A 20,300-nucleotide genomic window follows, 5' to 3' on the forward strand; every position below is an offset into this window, starting at 1 on the left:
AGAAAGAGGATTATTCACACATATTCATCATTATCCAAGAAATTATTTGGTACCTGTAATATTGTTATTAACTCTAGTAGGCTTCAGTTCAGTTCAGTTCAGTCGCTCAGTCGTGTCCGACTCTGCGACACCATGAATCACAGGACGCCAGGCCTCCCTGTCCATCACCAACACCCGGAGTTCTCTCAAACTCATGTCCATCGAGTCAGTGATGCCATCCAGCCATCTCATCCTCTGTCGTCCCCTTCTCCTCCTGCCCCCAATCCCTCCCAGCATCAGAGTCTTTTCCAATGAGTCAACTCTTAGCAGGATAATTTCAATATCCCCACTGAATATTATATATAAATATTATTCTAAAAGTCAGCACTCACTACATGTACAATAATGGCGTCCTTGTGTTTGTTTAATTTTGGCAAGGTAGGTCCAAACTGACCTGGAATCTCACAGCACTGTGGACTCCCCTACAAAGCCTGGGAGTTTCTGATTCCCAAGAATGTCTCTAATTTGGGTATGAGGGTGACAATGTGACTGAGGCCAGCCTGTCCCTAAGTTGGGACCTGAGCTGCAGACCCTAAATTTAAGATAACCCTTGTCCCCTAGCTCACCGCGGCTCAGGAATGAGTTTTGTCAATACTCAGAGAAGGTAGATGTCTTATAAGCGAAGAAGTGTTGCTTGAAGGCTTTGTTTTTAATCTGTGAGATTTGTGAGAATATAAAGCTATGTATGGTCACAGTTCTTTCCCAAATTTTCTGTTGGTGATGATCTCTCTTTCTGTCACTAGAGACAGCTGCATAATTTTTATTTGCTTCTAGAATTATTCTCTTGCTCCTCTTCCCCAGCCACTCCATCTGTATGCAGGTCAGAGAGCAGGCTAATTATGGGGTACTGGAGAAGCAGTTGCTCAGAGAAAAGCGCTCGACTCGGGGAGCTCAGCACCAGGGTCAAGCTCGTGACGATCTCCGTGTTCACATCCGCATGTTTGCCTGTGCACTGCCTTCCATCCTTTTGCAGTTGCAGAAACCAACTTTTCGGATTCTTTACCAACTGAGCTATGAGGGAAGCCCTTAGAAAGGTCAACACAAGAAATAAGTGCTTGTTCTTAGGACAAAGCAAGTAAAGGATTTCACTTTTATTTTTTGGGTCTTCACACTAGAAAAACAGCCACCAAGTGACGAGAAGAAAGATATGTTCCTATACTTAACCAAGGTTTTGTATTTTTGCCTGCCCCTGCACTGGTTTCAGAGCAAGAAACTTTATACACTTAGGGGGTCAAACTCTCAAACTGGTGGGCTGCTGAAATTCCTTGACCTAGGAGACTGCTTTTGCCAGCAGGCCAGTTTTTTCAACTCCTTCACTTTGGGTATTGATTTACTTTCATAGGTGTTGACCCTATGAAACCTCTCTGGCACCCTAAATGGCACAGGCTGAGAAAGACAAGATGTTTTCTGGGGATATTTCACTTAAGAATCCTGACTTTGGGAACAGGATATGGAAAAATACCTTTACCCTCTGCCCCTCCCTCTTTTAGATCAATCAGCTTAGATTCAGCCCCTTGGAATTATCTAGACTGGCAAAGATTTGTTGCCCTTGGCTGAGCTGTTGGAACTCTAGAAGAAGCTTGCTTGCAACACAGATTTATATTCATCATAAAGAATCTATAAACTCCCATTACCATGTCTTTCAAATGGGAACTTTGATGAAATTTCTACCTCAAATGAGTCCATGACAGTCATAAGGATCCCAGTGGGAACCCCATCCCTAAGCCCATCACCAGCAGAGTTGGGTCTTCTTTGGTGCTGGGAGAAGTTTGCTTTCCCTCAAGTCTCATCGTTCCAAGATGAGTCACAGAGCCACAGAGGTGACCTAGTTTTTATGGTTACAGGGAGAGTTGGGGCAAATGACCCCATATTTCTCAACAGTCCCGCCTCCGTTATACTTTGGCTAGTTCAAGAACGCATGCTGGTAGCATGGATCTGGCAGTGTTGCCAATTACACCGATGGCAGAATCAGAGTCCAGAAAGGTCTCAGGCACTATCGACTTGTAGTTCAGAGCATGTGCTTTGAAGTCAGACCAACCTGGGTCTGACTGATTCCACTGATACCAGTTCTACTGATGATTAGCTGTGTGACCTTGGAGAGATGCCTTAATCTCTCTTGGCTTTGCTTTCCTCATATTAAAAGAGCGGGTAATAATCACCACCCATGGGTGATTGTGAAAGTCCTCTCTGGGTCTAAGTGCAATCCTCTTTGTTTCTGGAGAGATTTTACACTAACCCTCCTGATCGAAAAACTTGTGCTCCTTCAGTTCTAGGAAAATTTCTCAAATTTAAAAAATTATTCTCCCATTTTAATGAAGTAATAGCTCTTCTCTTTTGATTCTCTAATTTCCTTAACTTTCCTTTTCCTATTTTTAATCTTTTTGCTCTACTTTTTTCAGTCTTTTTGTTCTACTTTCCAGATGATTTCTATAACTTTATCTTCTAAACCTACTACATAATTTTTAATTTTTGCTGTTTTTGAATTGCAAGTGTTCTTATTCTTTGAGTGTTCCTTTCATATTGCATTCTGTTCTTGTTTCATGAATGCAAGCCTTTCCAATGTCTCTACAGATGTTTCAGCTGTGTTTTGGAGTCTTTTTCAGCTCCTGACATGTCTGTACTGGCTTGAGTTAATTGTTTTGTTTGTTTTGGACTCTTTATCTCAAGCAAGGATCCTTTCATTTAAGAGGAAGGCCCTAGAATTTATGTATATGAATTTTACCACTGAGAGACCTGGTTGGCCCTGGCCAGATTGTTTCTTGGGGAGTCACAGGTATAATTCTTATCTCATGAACTAGTCCATTTTCTCTAGAGAAATCATTTTTTCCTTCTGGAAGATATAGGTCTGGCTGTCTGGGTCCTGGGAACTGTTAGGAGAAAAGTGCTAAGATGATAGGATAGTTGCCTGGTTTTGTTGGACGTAAGAGGAGAATATCTAAGGTGGTCCTTGTACCTTACACATGCTCCCTACCAGCAACTCCCAGCACCCCGCCTTCTGAGGTACCTGATCTTGGAGGCCTAAACTTCTTGGGAGTTCTGCAGCGTGAACTGTCATGCTCCCTATCACTGCGGGCATATGTGTCACCTTTCTTTGGTCTACTGAGTCAGTTACCCTCATGTCCTCCTGTTTCCCAGCTTCCAAAATTTTGTTGACCTCAGCGATATACTGATGCCCAGAGTCATCTCCTGTCAACTCTGTCATCTTCTCTCTGCATCCTTGTCCTTTGCATTTATGCCTTTGATGCCTTTTTAGTGAGTTTCCAGAAGAAACAGTAACATCTACATAAGTTGGAGATTTACTTTAACTCATTTATTTGTCTATTATCTATCTCCCCCACTTGATTATTAATTCCAAGAGGCCAGAGACCTAGCCTTGTCAACTACAGTATTCCTACTGTCTCAAACCCTCCCTGGAGTATCATGGGTGTTGAATAAATACTTACTGAGTGAATGTATGACATGTAATATAGATCTATTTGTACAATGCTTGCTGCTGATGCTGCTGCTAAGTCGCTTCAGTCGTGTCCGACTCTGTGCGACCCCATAGACGGCAGCCCACCAGGCTCCCCCATCCCTGGGATTCTCCAGGCAAGAACACTGGAGTGGGTTGCCATTTCCTTCTCCAATGCATAAAAGTGAAAAGTGAAAGTGAAGTCGCTCAGTTGTGTCTGACTCTCAGCGAGCCCATGCAGTCGCCTCTCAGCGACTGCAGCCCAATAAATGATAAACTGTCTTAAGCATAATTATTTCAGTACTGAGGATTAAGTATTGAAACCAGACTTTATGCTACTCATAGCCATTGATTTTAAATGGGAATGAATCTGTCTCTTAAATTAAAATCTCTCATGAGAAGCATCCGAAATATCTTACCTCCCCTAGCAAAGCTCAAACTTTTCCTGATTGTGATCTTTCCACCATGACTGTCTTTACTAATAGGACATCACCTGTTTCTGTTAAAGCACAATGTCTGTTAAAGTAAGGTCTCTTGAAAGGTAAGAGACTACCTTGAAGATCCCATTGCCAGGTGGAAGCGTTCCTGGAACTAGAGCATAGCTTTTCTCATTCACAATGTGACCTTCTGCCTGTGATCCGCCATCCCTCAGTTTCCATTGTCTTCTCTGGAAAGTCAGCTGGGGAGAACAGAAAGATTGATTAAATGATCCCTGAAGCTTTTTCAGGCTCTAAAATGACAGACTCTGCAATTCTGCTAATTATAAAGTGGCAGTAAACAATTAATGACTGTCTTTAGGGCCCAGGTCTTATGATAATGATATCCCTGTGAAATTGCCCAGTCTTTTCAAATGACAAATTGGTCAGTTCACTAGATAACTAGGTATTTAAGTGGTGGCTTCTAGATACCTATATAGATATCCCAGTTGTAAACCTCTGCATAAATGTCACGATAAAAACCACGGAATTAAATAAGTACAAACAAACTAATTAATAGGATTCACTGTAGTGGAGAAACCAATCTTCCACTTGTGAAGATTCTGGCTGAGGAAGGTGTTGCTTTTTCCAGTCTTCAAACAATACTTGGCTTCCCATCAGTGCTGGCAATCTCTCTGAGCATTTAGGCCAAAACAAGAGGGTCTTGTGGTAGGTCTTGAGTGGCAGATGGATGAACAGTGGTGGGCAGCCGGTATGAGAAGGACCGGTGCACCGAGTGCCCAGAATTGGGAAAAGCCAATCCTCTGTGAAGACACAACAGCTCTGGTTCTGGAAAAACCCAGTGGCATACAGTTGTTTTGCAGGCCCTAGGCCCTGCTGTGTTTGGGACACGTTGTTTATGACATTGTACAAAGGCCTCAACATTTGTGTCCTGCAGTGTGTTATTTTGGTGTTAAGCGAGGGATTATCTGTTTTAAATCACAGATCTATTAAGCTACCCCTGTGTATCAATGACATTGATATAAAGACTAATGGTTGTTGATATAATTTGAATGATAAAGACCAAAAACATAGGGGCTCTAGTATTAGCTTCAATATCAACTTTGTTGAGTGACCTTGGCCATTGCTGTATCTCTTTTGGCCCCTGGTTCCTTAAGTGATAAAGTGGCAAGGGGGACAGATTGGATGATATCTAAATCATATTCTTAAAGTCCCTTCCTGGTTCAATGTTCTGGAATTCTGAGATAGTTGGGTAGTAAATAAATGAGGAAAACAAATTTCTGTGCTCCTGATAGCTTCCAGTCGTCTGAAAATAATATTCTTGGAGAAGGGCCTAAGAAATGGCAGCACCATCTTTAAAACTCCATCAGAACCAGCTCCACTGGGTATCTAAACAACAGCAACATCTGCTTTTCAATAAAACATTGGCATTGCCCTCTACCAATTCTCTTGAGGGCTTGACTCAGGAATGAGAAGCTCTATACCCACCCTACGGGGCACCTGGTGAGACTGTTCATTTTATGGGGACCCTTCTTGAAGCACAGCTGTCTGTTTAGGGAAAATTAATGCTTATCTTATGTCTTTGAAGGAGGAAAAAAAACTAGGTTGTTTCTCAAGTCTGCAGCTCCTGTAGCATTTAATTTTTTGTTTGTTTGTTCTGGCCAAATAGCTTGTGGGATCTTAGTTCCCTGCAGGATTTTCACTGCAGTTTTCCTGCAGTGGAAAACTCAGAGTCCTAACCATTGGACTGCTACGGAATTCCCTCTAGCATTTAATTTAAAATGAAGAGATCTTGGTTTTGGCTTTTTATACAAATTCTCACCTGACTCGGCCCTCCGAACATCCATACAAAACAAAGCCACCAGTTCTGTGAGCCAGCTGGGGAAAGCCCAAGTGAAGAGATGCTTTTCAGGCAGCTGAGCAGGTGATGTCTACTTCAGTTATGGAGAATCTTCATGCTGCTCAGAGCAGTGACTTCATGGAATAGCCACAGGAACAACATGCACATTTACTGTAGAAGCAGGAGAGAAGAGAAGAGCTTTTGGACTTGCATGCATTTCTCCTGACCCTGTTGTTCTAAAAAGGAGAGCCAGAATTCAGAGAGGCTTTGTGGTCCTGGTGTATTACCACCTCCTCCCAAACTCTCATTAGTCCTTGAGATATGTAGCAAATTAATTGAAATTGAAGTCACCTAAAATTTTTACTTCCTTCAGCAATTCTTCACCTTCATGCAAAGTGTTACTTAAAATATTAACACTGCCTTATGGCTCCTAGCTGCTGTGCACATCTAAATGATAGAGGTGATGGCTTAATAAATGATAGAGGCACTGTTTGCATCTGTGCTGCCCTGTCTTTTATTATTTTCTTTTTGGCATCTGTAGCCCTGGTTACAAGCATAGTGCCCTGTGCGCAGAGATGCTCACTGTTTGTTGGATGAGTGAATGAATAAGGAGGTTAGCTTAAATTTTTTTCCAGGAAGGTAAAAAATTTATTTCAAAAGCATCTGGCATACATCATCTTAGTGGGCATTCATCATTCTTCCCAGTACCCAGCATAGAACAGATGCTCAGAAAGTATTAGATGGATGGATGGAGGGGTGAAAGTGAAAAGTGAAAGTGAAAGTCGCTCAGTTGTGTCCGACTCTTTGCAACCCCATGGGCTATACAGTCCATGGAATTTTCCAGGCCACAATACTGGAGTGGATAGCCTTTCCCTTCTCCAGGGATCTTCCCAACCCAGGGATCAAACCCAGGTCTCCCTCATTGCCGGCGGATTCTTTACCAGCTGAGCCACAAGGGGATGGGTGGATGGATAATATGGACAGCATATGATCCCATAGCAACCCTGGGAGATGGGTAGGAGAGGTATTATTATTATTGCTAGAACTATTTTCCAGATGAGTACTATGAGACCCTGGGCTTCCCTGGTAGCTCAGCTGGTAAAGAATCCACCTACAATGCATGAGACCCTGGTTCAATTCCTGGGTTGGGAAGATCCCTGGAGAAGGGATAGGCTACCCACTCTAGTATTCAGGGGCTTCTCTGGGGGCTCAGATGTAAAGAATCCGCCTGCAAGGTGGGAGACCTGGGTTTGATCCCTAGGTTGTGAAGATCCCCTGGAGGAGGGCATGGCAATCCACTCCAGTATTCTTGCCTGGAGAATTCCTTGAACAGAGGAGTCTGGCAGGCTACAGTCCATGGGGTTACGGAGTCACACATGATTGAGCGACTAAGTATAAGCACAGCAGCACAATGAGACCCTGAATGAGAAGCCAGTGGACTTTCTCAGGGGGGTGGATATTGTGTGTTTAGTGTCAGGGACAGAATTCTTTCTGCCATGAGAAAGAGTGTGGAGTTGGGCTGAAGAACATGAGTCAAGCTTGCATGTCAGAGAACCTTTGGTTTTGAACCCTGGCTCTTGCCCTTTCCTAGCTGTCTCATCTTTGTCAAGCCCCTTACACTCTGTACCTCTGCTTCCTCTCTGTGAAATACGTGTCTGTACTTGCAGAGAAGAGTAATGATAGACCCACAGCATAAGGCATTACATGAGGATTGAACAAAACAGTGTGTGTGTATCTTCGGCAGTGTACTTGACACGCAGTCGGCCTCGGTGGTGGTCGCTGGTGTTGCTGTTGTGCTCACTCTTGTATGGGCGCCTCTTCGGGGACGAAGGTCCAGGAAAGGTAGTCCTAAGGATGTGCTTTTGGGTTGCATTTGGGGAAAGTGTTGACAGTGCAGTATCCCTAGCCCAGGACCGTAAGAAAGAAACAGACTAAGGAAACCAAGCCTTCATTTGTTCAGTCACCCTTCCATGCAAGTCTAAATCGTGTGGGAGAAAGGAGAGCATTGGCATGAGCCAGGACGGGGAAGGGATGAGATTAGTTGGCCCCTTCCGTGTGCAGAATCTAGTCTGCACGGAGCAATGGGCAGATCCTCTACCCTCACACCCTCGCTGACTGTTCTCTCAGTGTTACAAGGCAGCTGTTGCACACGCTTTGTTGTTGTTGTTTAGTCATTCAATCATGTCCAACTCTTTGCAACTCCATGGACTGTGGCTGGCCAGGCTCCTTTGTCCATGGGATTCTCCAGGCAAGAATCCTGGAGTGAGTTGCCATTTCCTTTGCCAGGGGATCTTCCTGACCCAAGGATCCTCCTGCATTGGCAGGCAGATTCTTTACTACTACTGAGCCACCAGGGAAGCCCCATCACAAGGCAGCCTTTTGTTAAAATATGGAGAAATAAACAATGTGAGGAAAATATCTTGTCCAAATGAGAAAGGCCCTCCTTAAATAAGCTAATAGCATCATAGGAGACTGGCTTAGGGGGAGGGGCTTGAGGGATCAGCCTCTGGGCTGTAATGGCTTGTTCAATGTTGCACCCTCAGCTTTTAGAGCTTTTCACATATGGTGAGCACCCAACAAATGTCTGATGAAGGAAGGAATTCATCTAGTCCAACCTCTGTGTCCCTCATGTAAAGAATCCAGTGTCACATAGCTGGTAATAGGTTCTTAGCTTGAAATACAATGGAAGTACTTAGAATCTTCCATAAGGACTCCAGTATTGCTCCAGTGGTAATCATTATTGCTTACCACTGTCAGGACAAAGAGATGGTCTCATGTGGGGTTCTGGGCACTGAAATTTAATGAAAAAGAAGGTGATTCACCTGCCCTGACCCTCCAAAATGGAAAGGAAATGTGAACACTTAAAATGAATGCCAGGAAAGGGATGACCAAGTTGAGTCTGAACCAAAGGAAGATTATTCTGATTGGGACAAAGAAGACTTTGTCCATGTAGATAATAATTCTGAAAGAGCAAGGAAGATACGAGTCAGACGCGACTGAGCGACTTCACTTTCACTTTTCACTTTCATGCATTGGAGAAGGAAATGGCAACCCACTCCAGTGTTCTTGCCTGGAGAATCCCAGAGACGGCAGAGCCTGGTGGGCTGCCGTCTGTGGGGTCGCACAGAGTCAGACATGAGTGAAGCGACTTAGCAGCAGCAGCCTAAGACAAAAATGTGGCAGATAGGACAAAAATGTCCCAGGATGGAAGACGGAATGAAGAATTTTTATCTATGTCTATATAGCTGGAGAGTCACTTCTCATTATTTGCAATACTGATGTTCTTTGAAGCCCCTATGGAAGCTGAACTAGCAAACACTGAACCCCTGCTGCTATGGGGGATACTAGGTTAGGTTCCTGCAAACCTCATGACATTTTCATCAACCTATCAATACATAACTCTTTTGTGCTGTGCCAGTGTTTAGTCATTCAGTCGGGTCCGACTCTTTGTGACCCCATGGACTGTAGCCCACCAGGCTCCTCTGTTCTTGGAATTCTCCAGGCTAGAGTACTGGAATAGGTTGCCATACCCTCCTCCAGGGGATCTTCCTGACCCAGGGATCAAACCCACGTCTCTTATGTCTCCTCCTTTGGCGGGAGGGTTCTTTACCACTAGCACCACCAGGGAAGCCCTGTATTTAAAGACGTCTTATTTAATATATATTGTTGATTCATTAACATCTGCATTCAAAGACCACAGCACTCTTTAACTCATGCCTGTGGGAAGCTCATGCCTGTGGAAGTAATGCATGTGTTTTCTCCCTACGTCGCAGCACAGCCTCCTGCGCTGAGGGACACTAGCCCTGCCCTAGCCTGGGGGCCATTTTGAACAGTAAATCACCAGCGAAAAACACCGAAGTTAGAAACACATGGCACTGAACAACCTTGAAAAGGACCCTGGTTTACAGTATGAGAGCTGACACGGGAAGGCTGGGCCTGTTCGACCCCAGCCGGAACACGTGTACCAGGGACTTATTTTTTGCCACTCTGCGCATGTCCGTGAATGATGACGATGAAAATGTCGAGTGTTGATTTTTGGTTATAAGAAATTTTTAGCAAATAGGTGAAGTCACAAATATAGAATCTGCCAATACAGAGGATCAATGGTATATAAGACATACTAGAGGAACACACACTGGATAGTTTGTATGTGGTGAAGGGGGACCTAGAAGTAGACAAGCAAAGGGACCTGTGGATCTGAGGGGGCTGTCCGAGGTCAGCCCAGCTACCCTTGATCTCCCTGCAGCTTGTTCTCTTCGCTGCCCGGATCTTAAAAGGCTCCAGACAGCCCTTCGCATCTCATATCCAATAAGAAATGAATGCTGTTCAATTCCTGTCCTTAAACTAGAACAGTCCTGGACCTGAATTATGCCAGGAACCTCGTGCTTGCAGTGTCTTTGGAAGTCTTTTATTGCAGGACTGATTTATAATACCCAAGTAGATGAGTTGAGGGCAATTACGTAAATGCTGTTTCTCTGGGGTAGAGAAGAACGGTCTGGTTTAAATGAAAAATGCAGTGCCAAGTCAAAAATTCAAATCGTTATGTGTAATTACAGACCACAGTAAATCAATTTTACAAACACAGTACCAATCTCACTGTGTTCCAATACCCACAGGGTCCAGTTGTGACAGTTTAGAATCAGAGAAGAGGCTGAAGATGAAGAGAAAGTGGGAACTGGGACGTGTGAAGCCTCAGTAGCTTGTCTTGAATCACATGGTGATTCAATCAAATATAATTAAGAAACCAGGAGAGCCTTAAACCATCTAATTTCTCTTAATTAACCCCCTCCCCAAATAATCTAATTAGCAGTGTAAACTAAAATTGTGGGTTTTTTTTTTTAAATGGTCGTTTATGTGTATTGTTACACTTGACATTTGGATTGAATGCTTTAATGAAAACAAGGACCAATTCCTTTATCAGTAAATTGCCCTGCTGGCCAAAATGCTAAGAATCTCCAGTTCTCATTCTTCTATCAAGAAACTAAGTTAAGAATTAGTCAGGACTGCATAATACATTTCTAATTATTTATAACCCTTCTCCTAATACTAGAAAGAAAAGAAAAAAGATTGCTGCTTTAATCAAGGCCAAGTTCAGAGTTTCATGCTCTGAAGTCCTGACACCCGTCCTGCGTTTGGCTGGTGCTGAGGTGAGACCCTGATGGGAGGAGGATTTGGGCATTTTCTAATGCTGCCGGTCCTTGCCTGGTCAGTGTTGTTGCATTTAAGAGCCATCTTGCCCTCTTATCTGGGAGACTTTTGAGCTCCAGTTGCAGTGAAGGCTTTGCCTGTAGTTCAAGACAGGAACTAGTAGACAAGGTATCTTTTGTAAGCCCCCTTTAAGCAACTCACCTCCTTCTCCTCTGGACAAGAGCTGTGGTGTCCAGATAGAAAAGGATACCCCGGTGATTTGTTCAGTGACTCTGGTGGTGGTCTTGGGATTGATGCTCTGAGAGGGGCATAATTGCTTTGTCATGAAACTCTGGCTATTTGCAGTTCCAAACTTGGATGGCTTTGCTGGTAGCCACACCCTGTCAACAGCCAGGGAGTGTTAAACACAGGATTGATGGTGCTTTCAGTAAACCTAAGAGGCACTTCCTGGATAGACATGTGAGTTGAGGTAACAGTGATTATAATTTGAGAGTTATCTTTTAAGAAAGGGGTAGGAGGGAAGTTTTGTCAAAAATCTATCTATCTGAGTTTCTTCACTCTCTTTCTTAAACACAGTGATTGGAGCATTTTTATGGACACACTGAAAAGTGAAAAAGATGTATCTGCTTCAATCCACCTCTGGCCACTTGCTTGACTCAATTATTTTCTTTACTTGGTGTCATAATGAAAATGATTCAAATTCTGCAGCTCTGTCTTAAACTCTTCGCTCTCCACAAGGGTAGAAATTCCACAGACAAACTTAAGGGCCAAGAAACCTAAAGGTTAAGTACATATAGATATAACTATGGATATGAAAAAGAGCATAATTCAGGAAAGTAGAAGTGAGCCCCCATATATAGGAACCTTAGAAATGGCTGGATTGATCCCACAGTCCCTTGAATTGGCTGAAACATCTGCTTCAGTGGTGTGAGGTTACTTCCATAGTTGATGTCACTGGTTCTGATAGGTGGAATGAGAGGATTGGGGCAGTTTCCTTTCAGGACAGCTTGATCTGATGTTCAACTTGTAACATTCTACTGATTTCTATAAAATGTATATATTGGCTTGTCTGACTTTTATCATAAATAATGACAGTGTAAAGACAAACAGCAGTTATCTAAAATAGATTTTCCCCTGGATGACACCCAGTTTTGCCATTATAGAAACTGACAAAAGAGGACAAATGAAATGTACCCAAGATTAATGCACCAATAAAAGTCTGCCAGAAACATTCTAATTTACTTCCTAAAAGCCCAAATGTTTAAGTGATAACGTGAAGGCAGAAGCATACTTCTTTGCTCTGCTCCCAGACCGGTCATCTGTGGAGTAATAAGGGCTGACACCAGTGGCAACTCACATCATGGAAAAAGCTCTCCCTGCATCAGAATGTATTCACTTCCATACGATCTGAAAAGGAGACTGAATGGGCAAAAAGAGATTCAGCAGTGCGTATTTGTCAACCTTGTTGGTATGTTCTTTGCGGCTTTGTCTTCTTCTGGAATCTCCATTTGTTTGGTTTTATTGCATAGGCTAGTATTTACCTTCTCTTCGGAGAGTGTGTGGCTTCCTCCTTGGCTGGTGGGAAGCACCCGGTCCACCCAGCACATCTTTGCTTTGTAGCAGGCTCTTTCTTCTCCCAGAATGAGGTGGAGTCTGAAGCGGTTTGCGGGAATCATCTTCTGGTGTCCAGATGTTGTGAGCACTGGTTTTCCAAACTTTTAGACAAGAAGCAGAGTGCAAGCATGCAGAGTTGAGACATATAACCTTTCAGATTTGCTTTTAATCTATTCCCTGAAGCAATGAGGCAGAGCATGTTAATTTTAACCTTAGTAATTAATACCCCCCTCCCCCTGCCCCCAACACAAACCTGTTCTTGGCCATAAACGTGACTGGTGTTGTCTTTTTTGCATGATGTCACTGATTAAATACTCTAGTTTGTTTTTTTTTTTTTTTAATGTATTCTTGCAGTACTATTAATCTCTTTTTCCCCAAAGATTCCCACCACAGGGCCTCAGATTACTGGTTGTGGCACCACAAAACCAACTAAAGAAGAGGAACCCAGGGTCTAATGTTTCGCCACTGAGCTTTGCTAAAATGTTTGCCTTAAAAAAAAAAAATCAGATGCCTAGAATTATGCATACAAGTGGTGTTAACAGAACTCCACTCTTTGAAAATGCAAACTCTTTAGTAACAGTTCCTTAGATACTCTGAAATCAGTGTTCTCAGGAAAAACTCGGGATGGTGCCCAAAAGATGCCTGTTAAGCAAACCTAAACTAAGGGAATAAACAGAAACATTCCCTGCCAATAACTTTGAAACAATAGTGATAGCTATTTTATAACTGGCAATGGCTTGAACTTTTTCTCTTCTAAACTTAACAAGTATCAGACCGTCTCCTGCAGCAAAACTCTCAAATTGGTGTATTCAACCAAAGTTCTGATACTTCTGAATTTCTTTTGGGAGTAGATCTAGACAATGTGGTTAAAATACACCATTAGCAATGCGTAAGTAGAATTTTCCGCATGTATTTTCATCCTGTTGACACACACAATATGTATCCCCAGAGTAAGGAAATGGCTTGGATCTCTTAATTCAGGAAAGAAATTCTTAAGTTAAATATTTTAAAATAATATGCAAATATTTGATTTCCTCATTCCGCTTTTTGAAATCCCTAAATAAGAATGAGCTGCTTTTTGTAAAGTTTAGTAGTAATTGGATTGAGTTCTATCACGTGAGCATCTAGAATTTGAAATATTAACAAAGCATTAAATTTTCCTGTAAGAAGCCAGCTTGAATTAGAAATGGAGACTGAGACTTCCCTGGTGGTCCAGTGGTTAAGACTTTGCCTTCCAGTGCAAGGGGTGTGGGTTCAATCCCTGGCCGGGGACCTAAGATCCCACATGCCTCGCAGCCAAAAAACCAAAACAAAATAAAAACAATATTGTAACAAATTCAATAAAGACTTTAAAAATGGTCCATATTAAAAAATAATCTTAAAGAAATGGAAAGACTGGCTTAGGAACAAGAGTGAAATTGCAAATTATGTCCACGTGGCTGAACTCATAAGGGCCTGATGAGGCTGCAGAGTCCAACCTTGGATTGAGAAAACAGGTTTCTGGGTTTGATGAGAAAGAATGACATTAGAAGTATGGGTGTACTTAATGGCTCTATTCAAAGGGAAGTCAGTTTCAGCAGCAGTCTTGATTCTAGACTCCAGGATAAAATGCTGAGCCTGGAAATAGGTGGAAGCGCACAGTGGGAACAGTGATAAGTGGTGGTGGACTGAATTTGAGGAGTAGTGTGTTAACTGTGAAAGCAATCAGAGGACTTAAAGCACACGAGTTCCTGAGGCCAATTAGGTGCCCGTGGAACTCAGCAAACACAGCAGAGAACAGCAGTCGTCTCTATCATTGAGTTCAGTCCTCAGTTTTTAACAGAAAACTGGGATCCCCATAAAATAACTGTACTTCAAACAGATGATGAAAAAAATGACAAAAAGAGCTGTAAATTCAGCAAATATAAAATAATTTGTATTTGATTAATGTTAATGCCTTCTGCATATGTATCAAAACCATTTGTCACACAGCGTTTCATCTACTAACCAGGCTTGGTGCACATAGGAATTCCCAGGTCCTTCCACCACCCAGGGGCCCACAGCTCATAACGTAGGGATTATTGAATTATATTGCCTTTTGGGGCCTTCCAGCTCTGAAATGTTATTAACCTATGCTCATAATAATTTTAAAGCATTACTTGCATTCAGTGTATAAATTTAAGGAGAACAGAGAAGAATACAATGTATCTTTGAACGATCTCCATTACCGTTTATTAGGATAAAGTTTCAGTGTTAAAAATTAAGCTTCAGTCGTCTGGACTGTTTGTTTATGGGGATCACTGCTCTCCTTGACAGTGAGGTGCAGTTCGTAACCTGGCAGTGAACTGAGGAGAGAGCTGGACCCATACCCCAAACCTTCCTCTTTGCACAGCCCCATTACTTGTCACATAAGAAGGCAAAGGAGGTAGTTATACCTGTTTTTTAAGAGTCTAACTATCCTGAAAAGTCTTTTCCTGCCTCTTGTTTCAATAACTAAAAATCAAGGCAAAGTCAATTTTGGTCAAAGGAAAGGGGGAAGAAATCTGATTTCCAGGCTTTCAGGAAAATACTTAAAAAGAACAGAACGCAGCACCAGGTATCGTATTTTCCCCTCAAAAAGTGTTGAAAGGAGTCTCATGAAAGATGCTTAGAGATGAAAAAGACATCATAAGGTTAGAGGAGGTCGCAGACGGCAGCTGGCCACGAATGGTATGACAGAGTTTATTACCAGATTATAAGACCCTCTGTACTCACATCATGCTGCTGCACTGCTGGAACAAGATTATTTTTAGCTACTTTTCCCATATTTCAACTAGACTTGCTCAGTATTTGTTATTTATTTGTAGTTCACTTGAATTTATAAATGTTACAAATACTACAGTACCCTATTATCATATGTACTCATACATATGTACGTACATATATAAGTGTGCTGTGCTGTGCTTAGTCGCTCAGTTGTGTCCGAGCCTTTGTGACCCCATGAACTGTAGCCTGCCAGGCTCCTCTGTCCATGAGGAGTCTCCAGGCAAGAATACTGGAGTGGGTTGCCATGCCCTCCTCCAGGGGAATCCTCCCAACCCAGGGATTGAACCCAGGTCTCCCGCATTGCAGGCAGATATCTGCGCCACCAGGGAAGCCCATGAAAGCTGGACTGGGTAACCTATCCCAGCCTATCCCTCCTCCAGGGGATCTTCCCCACCTAGAAATCGAACCGGGGTCTCCTGCATTGCAGGTGGATTCTTTACCAGATGAGCTACCAGGGAAGCCCCACATATAAGTGTACATACCTGAAATTTCTTGTAGCGATTCCTAAAAATATAAGGGATATAGACACTATACTCTACATACTATTAAGGCTTAGCTTCAGTTTTTTCAAGAGCAAGGGTTACAGTGTTGCCCCCCTGGGCAATTATCAGAATGAATCCCTTCCCCCTGAAATATGCTGTCCCCCCAACCTTCATTATTATGAAGTTACAAATTCAGGACCTCAATTCTGCTGGAACTTGCCAACTTCTAATCTGCAGTGAGGTTTTTTTTCAAGTTGTGCTTATTTCGGCAGCATTTGAATATTACTCTGGGGCAGCTTAAGTCTGAATGGAGCGTGTGCTGTTGTCTGCCACGCAGCGGTCAGCTGCTGAGAACATTCAGAAGGCACGCCTCTAGCCAGTTATTCTGGGGAGACTAACACAGTGTGAAAAGCTTCTCAGAAGCCTGGCTTCCCTGCTCTCCCCTCTCTACTTGTAGGAAAAGGACTTTTATTCATTTATTTTCACCTGAATATCCATTCTTCCTCTATGTAACACCACTTCAGATGAATATTTTTGGTCAAAAAGAAAATGGAGCGACGGGACAGCCATGCACCATCTGCCCTTGACCGCCTCATTCATCCACCGCTGTGCAGTCTGTGGTCTTACACTCTCTCTGTCCACTGCATTTATTCTTTCCTCTGCTAATTTATGGCAAACAAAGGCCCCCAGCACATGAAGTAACACCAAATTTGGCTTTATGGTCACTATTTGCTCCACCAAAAGATCTGTCTTCACCCCAAAGTGCCCCCATGGTTAGGTCACCTGTCACCTGCTCCAGCCTCCTTCCCAAAGGCCTCAGTCCCCTTTGGAGAAATGAGGCATTTGCCATGCACAACTTGGCTTTCATGTCAGTGTGTGTCACCCCTGACTCTAAATCCTTGTCCCTCTCTGCAAAGCAGAAGCTTAGTGGGAGACATTTTGCTTGTTGCTACGGCAGGTTCACTCCTAAGGGGACATTTCTGACTTTGGTGCCAGCTATCGGAGTCTTTCTGATACAGACCCAGTGAGGCCTTAGGTAGAGAGTCCCTGGGGAAAAGCCCTGGTACCTCAGTTATAACTGATTTTTGTTAGAGTGTAAGTCACTCAGTCGTGTCTGACTCTTTGCGAACCCATGAACTATGCAGTCCATGAAATTCTTCAGGCCAGAATACTGGAGAATTCCTTCTCCAGGGCATCTTCCCAACTGAGGGATCGAACCCAGGTCTCCCGCATTGTGGGCAGATTCTTTACCAGCTGAGCCACAAGGGAAGCCCAAGAGGCAGAGACCAAATTCATGCCATATCCCCTATGACCTCAGTCAAGCCAGGGGCATATGAGGATATGGGTCTAGGTTTTTATGAATGAATCCCTATAAGTCCCAGCAAGTTAGGTAAACATCTAGTGAATTCCCTGGAATTCACTGACAGCCTCCACAAGGATGCTCATCAGTGAGGAGCTAACATGAATTTTAAGAAAACTTTTGGTGGAAAGAAGCAAATTGGCTTCATCTAACTGCTACCTGTGTGTGGTATTGTTCGCTGCATCCAAGGATGTGGACTCTCTTAGCAGTGTTATCACACTCATGGTGATGGATTTGTTATTGCCTGTAACCAAGTAGGGTGCTAAGGGTTCCATCAGTTTTGGGTGTGTGTCTCTTTGGGAAAGCCCTGCTTTTATGGTTTGGGGCTCACTCTAATCCTGGCTGTGAAGAGGAGCCCCCCCTTCCACTCTGGGCCCACCTGGCTAGCGCCATTCAGAGCACCCACCAGATATTCTGAAATGGTTGCAGAGGTACCAGGAAGCAAAGACGTCTAAGCTGGAAAGTCCCATCACTTGGGGCAGCCCTGAACAAGTCTGCTCAATTTTGTATAAATACTTAGACAGGCATGAAATGAATTTTCTGGATGTCTGGCTTTTCTTCCTATTGGCTTCTCTCTTCATTTTTGCTGCTGCTTCCTTTTTATTTTTTTTTTCTTATTCTGCTTTTTTTATTATTTTTTTTCTTTTTCTCTTGCTAATTCGGATCCAACCAGGTAGCAATGCATTTTGCAGGGAGCCTTTTTAAAGAGTTTCTTCCTTAGTCTATTCAGTGGAAATGCAAGCTGTTTTAGCCTGTTAGAATCCAAAAAATAAAAAATGTTCCCTTTGCATATTTTTAAGTTAGATGATAATCCCTTGCCTTTGATAGAATCTACCCAGTTTCTCAGGTTACAGATAGTAAAATTGGCAGCTCCCTTTTTTCCCTCCCTTTTTTTGTTAATAAAGAAGTTTCTGGCCCTTCTTTCACACACAAGGCTGCGCTTCGGGCAACATGAAGCCAAACAGAAATATGGACAGCAGGGGTGTGAACTCCATTGCTCTCCGGCCTGGTTAATGCCAACTGACCATGAGCGGCCTCCCCACACCACTACTGACTCAAACACACTTGTTGCAAACGCTCGGCCTTTGGCTCTGGTCTTTATGTTTTTAAGTGGGGGCAAGAAAGCCTGCTGTTCACGACTTTATGTGGATTCTGCCCCACCAGAAATGCAATTTAACAGAAAGCAGAACTTCTCACACTGGGATGTCAAGTCTGCTGGCTAAAAAACAGAGAAGGATTAATGCCAGCAAAGCAGTGCTAGTCCGGACTTGGGAGAGTAAATATCATACCTCATTGGAGGGGATAGAGCCCTACATGGAACTTAATGGCTTCCCTGAAAAATGTTTAAAAATGCATGTGGCTCGATTCCATGTTAGCACTGCAGCAGTCAAAATAAACTGGACCTGTCAGGGGCCAGCACAGAGAGAAAGTTATGAATAGACTTATTTTGTAAAGCTGTCACTTTACACACCCAGAAAAACCAACCAAGGGTAACGTCGGCTCCCTCAGCGTTGATTTTGGTTAAATCCCTCCCTTGAATGACCTCAATTTAATTTGGCTAGTTATATGTGAGTTTTGTTGCTTTTTCCTGGTTTTCTGGAAAAGAAATTAAAAATGGGGGCTACACAGATGTTGCCCGCTGTGCGGAAGGGCTGCACATGCTGGAGAAAACTGTTCCCGGCTTACGGAGAGCGCCCCACTGGCTTCTGAATGAAAGCCTTGTTACCTGGAAGTGTTCTCATGTAAAGTCTGGCATTAACCTGCGAAGCCAAGGGAGAGAATTGGCCCTTTCACACACGGCTGCCGTGTCCCATACCCTGAGGTCCCTGTTAGTCTCAGGGCCCTTGTTGTGCCTGCACCCCTTTCAGAGGTGACAGCTCCCCTGATTCCTGGTTGGAAGGACTGACTAGTCCACTTCTGCTAGTTCAGCCCAGCCAAGATTGCCAACGATGAGTGGTCTGCCCTCCCCTTCCAGCAAGTCCACCGTAATGACATGGGTCATGTCCAGTTTTGTGTGGTCCCCCCCTCCCTGCCCCACCAAAAAAAACTGGCCAGGACATGTTCTTTTCCATCTTGGCAGATCGCTACTTTGCCAGGCTGTCAATCCTTACCTGATTTTTGGGTCTACTGCTCCGAATCCTGATTTCTACAGTTAGAACTGAAAACAGATCCCGACCTATAGAGGTGAAGGTCACAAGTGTGGGCCTTATGGTGTAGCCTCCTTAGAGAGCCCAACTCACCCAAAGGTACAGACAGCATCCTTTTTAACCACCCCAAAGGGAGAGCCACCCCATGACCCCGGGTGCAGCGATCAGACAGCGCCATCTCTCAGGGTTAAGAGGTACTGTGGGTTCTTCTGTGGCCCAGGCTAAAGGTGGGGGAATAACCTATTTCATTTTATTTTTGTTTTTTTCCAGTTCTCTCAGGCCAGGCACACCACAGCCCTTTGAAACGATCTGTGTCCCTTACCCCACCCATGAATGTGCCAAACCAGCCTCTAGGACATGGATGGATGTCTCATGAGGACTTACGAGCTAGAGGACCCCAGTGCCTCCCATCCGATCATGCCCCCCTGTCTCCACAAAGCAGTGTAGCCTCTTCAGGAAGTGGTGGGAGTGAACACTTAGAAGATCAGACCACTGCTCGTAACACATTCCAAGAAGAAGGTAGTGGTATGAAAGGTGAGTGACAAAACGAGAAACCACCGGCAACAGAGCCCCTCCCTTGATTTGGAGTCAGAAGGGTGAGGAGAGAGGTAGTCAGCCAGGAGGAAGGAGCCCGCCCCTCCCCGGGCTGATGGGAGGCCCCTCCCTTGCCGAGCTCTGGGGTTGACCGTGGCGGAAAGGGCTCGGATTCCCCTTCCAGGGCTGCTTGCCAAAACCTGGGAAGAGCAGGAGAGGTCAACGCCTTCCTTTTTCCTTTTTATTTTTTTTTCTGAATGCAGTGACTTGCAGACAATTAAATGAGTCACAGCTGGCGGCGATAGCATCTACTGTTTGCACATCCGTTCCTTGGTCTGCCCTGTCTGTACAGACGTTGATCTGCTCCAGCCTTCTACCTCTCTGCTCTGGCCAGGGAATCGTCAATAATTTAGCAAAACAAACCACAGGATCTTTTTTTAAAATCTCTCTTAGTGTAGAATCGT

General features: G+C 43.8%; 1 protein-coding gene across 4 annotated transcripts in view; it reads left to right on the forward strand.

Annotated features, from left to right (window-relative positions):
* SAMD4A (sterile alpha motif domain containing 4A) overlaps positions 1–20,300 on the forward strand; it is a 227,237-nt gene that overhangs the window by 152,018 nt on the left and 54,919 nt on the right. For 3 of the 4 annotated variants that reach the window (XM_055538109.1, XM_055538112.1, XM_055538110.1), the window contains one exon: positions 19,573–19,836. The exons of the other annotated variant lie outside the window; for it this stretch is intronic. In XM_055538109.1, the coding sequence (XP_055394084.1) occupies positions 19,573–19,836 (264 nt within the window). The remainder of the gene's footprint in view (positions 1–19,572; positions 19,837–20,300) is intronic. 4 annotated transcript variants of the gene reach the window in all.

Source organism: Bubalus kerabau, chromosome 10, assembly GCF_029407905.1.
Source record: "Bubalus kerabau isolate K-KA32 ecotype Philippines breed swamp buffalo chromosome 10, PCC_UOA_SB_1v2, whole genome shotgun sequence".
In the NCBI taxonomy this organism is placed as follows: Eukaryota; Metazoa; Chordata; class Mammalia; order Artiodactyla; family Bovidae; genus Bubalus; species Bubalus kerabau.